Raw genomic sequence first — 7,425 nt, forward strand, 5'->3', positions numbered from 1 at the left:
TCTTACATGCGGCCCGACAAAAAGAAGTGTTTATTGCGGGATTCCATGTTGATGGTTACTACCAAGATCCTGAGACGTTAGAGGAGCACGTCTACGAGCATGCCGGCTGTTTTTACCACGGGTGTAAAGTATGTTTTACTACAGGCCGTAATCAGCCCATCTACAGCAATCCAGAAGACACCATGGAATTCCGTTATGAACGAACGCAACGCAAAAATGCAAGACTGCGTGAATTGGGGTACATTGTACATGAAATGTGGGAGTGCGAATTTAATCAGTTCTTAAAACAAAATCCTGCAATGGCGACGTATCTGAAGAATCACCCGTACATGAACCGCAGACCATTAAATCCAAGAGATAGCTTTTTTGGAGGAAGGACCAATTGCGTGAAATTGTACCACCAAGTCGACGAAAAAGCGGGGGAAGTAATAAAATATTTCGATATTGTCTCACTTTATCCTTACATCAATAAGTGTGCTAAATACCCGGTAGGCCATCCACGAATTTATCTACAGGGTGATGAAAATATACCACCAATAAATAAAGTCAATGGTCTAATCAAAATGACGATATTACCAAGTCGCCATCTTTATCATGGTCTCCTGCCTTACCGATGTAACAAGAAACTACTCTTTCCACTGTGTGCTGCGTGTGCCGAAGAAATGAACCCAGACCCTACAGCAACGTGTACGCACAACGACCAGGAGCGGTGCCTCACTGGAACATGGGTATCATATGAAATCCAGAAAGCAATAGAATTGGGATATCAACCAGTGGAAATTTTTGAAATTTGGGATTATGACATTGAACAATATGATCCCATCACGAAAACAGGTGGCTTGTTCACGGAATATATCAATACGTTTTTGAAATCGAAAATGGAAGCGTCTGGCTGGCCTAGTTCCTGTGTGACCGAAGAAGACAAATCAAAATTCATACAAACCGTCCTGGAGCGTGAAGGTATTGCATTGGATCGGTCCAAAATTGAAAATAATCCTGCACGAAGAAGTTTATCTAAGCTCTGTTTGAACTCATTATGGGGAAAGCTTTGCCAAAGATCAAACTTTAGCCAGACCACAATTATTGATCGGCCGGAAGAATTTTATGAAAAACTCACTTCCCCCGACATTAAACTCCATCAAATTGTACCCATCAATGATACGATGTTGTATGCGTTCTGGGAGTACAATGAACATGTGCCTGTTCAAAACCGAAACACCAATGTCGTGTTAGGTGCATTTACAACATGTCAGGCACGTCTGGAACTGTACAAGTACCTGGAAATGTTGCAGGAACGTGTTTTATATTTCGACACGGATTCTGTAATATTTACGGAGAAGCCCGGGGAGCCAACCATTGAACCTTCAACGTACTTGGGATGCTTATCGAATGAGATGGAGTCTTACGGACCACGAGCATACATCAAAACATTTGTCAGTGGAGGACCAAAAAATTACAGCCTAGAAATATACAATCCGGATACCAACGTCACCAGTTACATATGCAAAATTAGAGGATTTACATTAAATTACAATGCAGGACAACAATTAAATTTCAATACGCTAAAAGAAATGATTACAAATCAATGCCGTGGACAAGTCACCATCACTATCCCCCATAAGATATGCAGGACCAAAGACCATACCATCGTCACACGAAAGGAAGAAAAAATGTACAGTATCCAGTACACAAAACGTCGATTTAAAGAAATCAATTCTTATGATACGGTTCCGTACGGGTACGTTAAAAAACAGAAGATGGAACTGGAAAAAGAAGATGAAGAAGAAAAAACTGTAAATACCCAATAAGGCCGCCATTTCTTTTTTCCTTTTCCTTTTTTTCCACTCCTTAACCACAAAGCAGCAACACCAAGAAGAAAATGAAGTACCCACAAGAGTTCATAAATCACCACCAACACCATCAGTGGAAGAAATGCAGTCATCTCGTATCCAAGGAGGAACCTTGACCATAAAGCTGCAACACCAAGAAAAAATGCAGTACCCAGAAAAAGTTCGTAAACATCCATCGGTGAAAAAAAATGCAGTGATCCTGTACCCGAGGAGGAAGATGAACCTAAACAGATCCATCATTTACGAGTAAGTTTTATTTCTCTCTTATCAATATTGACTCATTTTTATTGTTTCAGAAAAAAAAGAAATTCTTAAATTAATCCATCGTTTCTTCTTTTTCTTTCCAGGATACGGCTACAAGATTCGAAGATGATGACGCGTCCAACATATTCATTAAACTAGATCCTGTATTTATTATGTTAATAAACATGTATAGGAAGAGCACATACTTTTCGTTAAAATACAACTAGTTGAAAAAAAATATGTTTTATTATTTCTTGAAACCCTGAACACTTGTTTTCAAATCATGGTAATCTTGAAAATTTAAGGTGGAAAATATATTCAAGATTTGGTTTACATGATTTTGTTCGAAAAATAATTAAAGAATTTTTTTAGTGTCCAAAATTTGATTTTTAATTTAGTTCGAAAAAATTTTTAATTTGAAAATTTTCAAATGTGGTTTACATCTTTAGTACGAAACTTATTTTTAAAAATTGGTTCGAAATTTTTTTAAAATTTTTAGTTCGAAAAATTTTGATTTGAAAATTTAGTTCGAAAGTTTTTAGTTTAAAATATTTTTTCGAAAAATTTTTAATTTTTTTTAGTTCGAATTTTTTTGGGTTCGAAAATTTTTTGTTCGAAAATTTTTTGATTTGAAAATTTAGTTCGAAAGTTTTTAGTTTAAATTTTTTAGTTCGAATTTTTTTGAAATTTTTGTTTCAAAATTTTTTAGTTCGAAAATTTTTTGTTTGAAAATTTTTGTTTAAAATTTTTTAGTTCGAAAAATTTTTTAGTTTAAAATTTCTTGCACTCTGCGGAACCGTTTCGAAAAGAACCGGAGCAGTTTAGGTTAAAAAAATCTGGCAACACTGTTTCCATTAATGAAGCGCTTACTGAGCGTTTAAAAAATCGCTTAAACTCACAACAATGTGTTATAAGAAATCTACAAGCGACAACCCTCTTTCACCATTGTTACTTCCAGAGACATAGGCTACTAATTCAAGGACAGGATCTCCATCAAGGTAAGAAAGCTGGTAATCATCTTATCTGCCAAAGAGAACGATAATATTTAATGTAAACTTCAGTACAATATCATGATACCAAAAAAGGGTTATTTAAGGAGGAGGTTGAACCCTTCATGGGAACTTTACACATAACCATAAAAAGGGAACTAAATTCTAAGATCCCGGTCTAGGATGGATCGCCGTCATATCGCTCTGTATTTCCCTCATGAACTGGGGGGGGGGCTAAGATCATGTGACTTCTATCCACCAATCAAAATTGAGGTACCAAAACACGCATCTTACACATAAAATAAAACAAATAAGTAAGGGGTTTTCCCATGTAATCTGTTCATCGTGTGGCGGGTCTAAAATCATGTGACCTCTGTCGGCCAATCAGAATCGAGGTACCAAAGTATACATCAGAAAGGACACCCTAATTTCAAAAATCCTAGGACCTAAAATCACGTGATCTCTATCATCCAATCAGAATCAAAGTACCAAAGCACTTATCTTACCCGTAAAAGGAAACGAATTAGTGATGGATTTCCTCGCAAGGGTAAAACATGACGTCATACCATGTGACCTGTTCACCGTGTAGCGGGTCTAAGATCATGTAACCTCTATCAGCCAATCATAAACACTCATCTTACCCGTAAAAGGGAACGAATTTTCAAATATCCCTGGGTCTAAGATCATGTGACAGCTGTCAACCAATCAAAACACACATCTTACCCGTAAAAGGGAACAAATTTCAAAAATCCTAGTCATAAAAGAGAATGAGGGATTTCCCCGCAGGGTGACTCATGACGTCATACCACGTGACCTGGAAAATTTGAATTTCCCGCGTGGGCGGGGCCTAACGTCACGTGACCTCTCTCAGCCAATCAGAATCGAGAAAATTTTTGCTGACTCGACTAGATATACGGGGGGGGCCTACTACTGTGTTCTTCCGACTTCACCACGGAAGCGATGAAGAAAACATCGCTTGTAGAGGGATAAATCGTTGATTCGTTTTAATTTGGTTAATCAGAGTGCTCCTTTAACTGTGCATATTCGCTGATAACCGTTTGGGATCATATCAAATGCATTCGCCATGTAATTTTATAACAAAATGGCACACGTCTATTTACTTTATTTCGTAGTTCATCCATATTCACTTTATAATAATCGGTGACAGTCACAGCTGCCATGTAAAGTCATACAATTATACGCATTCATCTCAAGATTTTTCATGTCATGATGTAGAGGTAGAGGTTACTCTTGACTTCTGGAGCTTACTTTACAAACAAATTGTCTGGGAAAAATAATATATAATAATAAACGCATACACATGACTGGCGATAGTGTGTGTTGGTCCCTTCGCGATTCTCTGCGTCGAATCGAAGGAGCGCGGACCAAAATGAAGTCCTTGCTGCTACTCGGTGATAACTTCAACACCCCGTCTTCGTTTTGACTCGAAGAATCCCTGCCCCTAGTGGCATACTAGCGGTAATCCTTCGACCGTCACTATATCGACGATCGATATTTACCGGCAAATATGCCACTAGGTGTTGACGACGTTTACGGCACCTTCGACACTGTCTTGAAATCCGCCATCTTGAAATGGCTGGAACTTTTTTTAAAATGGGAACCTATCCTGTTATATATCAAATAGGATTGAAATATTTCCAGAAAGCCAGTAGTGAAATGTTTTTGGCTCTAAGACCAACCGTTCCAAAGTTTTAACTGATTTTGTGCACTTACCTGGCAATGTGTGGCCCACTTTACAGCAATTGTTCAATATGCTGTCCCTCCTGAGCAATTGTTAAATGAAATGAAATCTTTGAGTTTTACGTCCCACGGTTATGCAATTGTTAAATGTATCAATTGTTGCCAGTCATCCATCACTCTGCTCAGGATGTCCTCAGGAGTGCTAGCACACGCGTCGATAATCCTGCGTTGAAGGTGATTAATGTACCTGATGTTGAAAGCATGCACAACGGATTTCACGTAGCCCCACGGAAAAAAAAATCCAGTGGAATTAGGTCTGGGGAACTTGGTGACCATTCCACAGGTCCTCGCCGGCCATCCATCTCTGTGGGAATTACTCATTGAAGTACTCACGAACACATAATTCGAAATGAGTAGGTGCCCCTCATGTTGATAGAATAAAGGGATAGAGCCATCCTCTAATGCGACGGACGGCAGGATCTCCTCAATCATGTTATGGTAGGTAATTGCATTTAAATTTCTCTCGATGAAGAATGGACCCATTACACGGGTACCTCACACACCGCATCACACCATCACTTTGTGAGAACGAACGACCCGAGAATCGTCGTACCAGTGTGGATTGTTGTCACACCAATATCGGTGATTTTGCTTCTTCACCTCGTTCCCCCCCTCCCCACACACACACACAAAATTGGTCTCGTCCGAGAACAGCACGTCATATGCGAGTCGAGGATTCTGTCTGATTTGTTCCGCGGCCCACTCACAGAACTCGACTCGGCGGTCTGGATCATCCTCGGTTAGATATTGGAATAGCTGTATCTTGTACGGGTGCCACTTATGCACAGATGTAATTCGCAGGATGGGCGTACTGGATACACTACATTGTTGGGCTAGGCGAGGGGTACTGCGGATGGGACGTTTCGTGAATGATGGTAACATAGCAGTGGATGTAGCTTCGTAGCTTCGTCAGTAGCTGTGTGAGGCCTCCCTGATTTTGGTTTGTTTTTCACCAACCAGGTTTCTGTAAATTTCGCTGTAACTTTCCACACTGCGCTATGGGAAATGGGTTCCCGTTCTGGGTGACGAGCGTTGAAATCGTCTGCGATCGGTGTGCTGCTGTACTCTCCTGAGATCAACACGATCTCTATAAGCTCATATCTTGTTAGTGCCATTCCATGTTACACCATTTGAAACAAAAGAAAATCAGTTAAAACTCTAAAACGGTTGGTCGCAGAGCCAAAAACATTTCACCACTGGCTCCCTGAAAAAAAAAAATCAGTCCTATTTGATATTTCACACGACAGCAGGGAGTAATCTACACCCCCCCAATACCCCCCTAACACCCCTCCAAATTTCTTTACACACACCCCTGGATGGAAAAGGAATACTCCCCCAAATCCAATTGTATCAATCAGTATCATATAGGTTATTTATTACATCAAGTTAGAAAAGACTTAGCGTTTAGGAAAGAAGGCAATATTCTTATTTATTTCACTTCAAAATACGAAGCGACCTCGTTTTCATGTACGGCTTCGAGAACCACATGACCTCATTCTTTCGGGCGGTGTTTCGATTGAAACAATTGACAAAACAGACCGCTGCTGCCTACCCTTCTGGGCTCCGCGGTCGTTTCCGAGAAGAGAGATTGATGGACAGATGCAGATGACTGATTGGCAACGTCTTGAGTGGTCATTCACCTACCTCCTCCTCAATAAGGAAAAATGTGACAATATAGTAATAAGCCTATACCAGATTCAGTTGGTAAGTGCTACTCTGCGACAGGCTCGCAACCAGAGGGGGGCTAGGGAGAGCCTTGCCCTTCCTAAATTTTTCATGTCCCCTCCAGACCTCAATACAAAATGCACAATTTACATATTTGTAAGAGCATTTTTAATTACTTGGCTTCTCCTAACATATTCATGGCCCCCCAAAGCTCTGTGGCTGGTTTTCGAGCCTGCTCTGCAAGTGGTGTATGAACGGACGGACGTTAGAAAGGTGTAGTCAAAACGTTTTTAGAAATGGAGATCGGTCGAATTAAGAATTTGGATTTTGAGTTTAACGCCCCGTTCAGCAGCGAGGCTATATGAGACGTGGACCTACTGATTAACGTGGAATCCGAACCACATGAGCTCCCGCCGGGAATCGAACCCGGGCCTCCCACGCCAAAGGCGCGTACGCTAACCGCTTAGCCAAGAGGAGCTCGGATTAAGAATTGTATATATTTTAGACTGAGTCTAGTGTTATGCAGGAACGCATTTGGCGCTAGCTTAATTTTTTGTGAAGTATATTTTTATTCACGTAAATTCATTGAGCGGAACAGGGCTCCTAGCGAGTCACTTTTTTTTTTTTTTACTAAAATTTACTTTTTTTCAAGTTGGTCACTAAAAATTTACTTTAAAAAAAAAGTCACTAAAAATTACTTTTTTGAGAGGTAAAGTGACTTTTTCGTGTGATTTATGTTTTGCATTGGCAGTTTTCTAAGAAAAATATAAAAACAAATGAAAAAAAGGCAGAAACTTGTTATTCATTACTCTTCTGAAAGCTTCAGTATTTGCTGCCACATGTAAAACAGTCAGTTTTAATCTCACTTCAGCTTTTATTCTTTCTAAAGCATAGTGGACGGTTGGTGGATGCTTAAG

General features: G+C 39.8%; 1 protein-coding gene across 1 annotated transcript; it reads left to right on the forward strand.

The window, feature by feature from the left end:
* The first annotated feature begins 269 nt into the window (after positions 1–269).
* Positions 270–2,317, forward strand: LOC145694061 (uncharacterized). The gene is made up of 2 exons (XM_081770203.1): positions 270–2,096; positions 2,198–2,317. Exon 1 carries the CDS (start codon positions 300–302, stop codon positions 1,806–1,808), a length of 1,509 nt encoding a protein of 502 aa, XP_081626329.1. The 5' UTR covers positions 270–299; the 3' UTR covers positions 1,809–2,096; positions 2,198–2,317.
* The last annotated feature ends 5,108 nt before the right edge of the window (positions 2,318–7,425 follow it).

The sequence above is a fragment of the Thermobia domestica genome, chromosome 9 (assembly GCF_964235325.1).
Source record: "Thermobia domestica chromosome 9, izTheDome1.hap1.1, whole genome shotgun sequence".
Lineage (NCBI taxonomy): Eukaryota > Metazoa > Arthropoda > Insecta > Zygentoma > Lepismatidae > Thermobia > Thermobia domestica.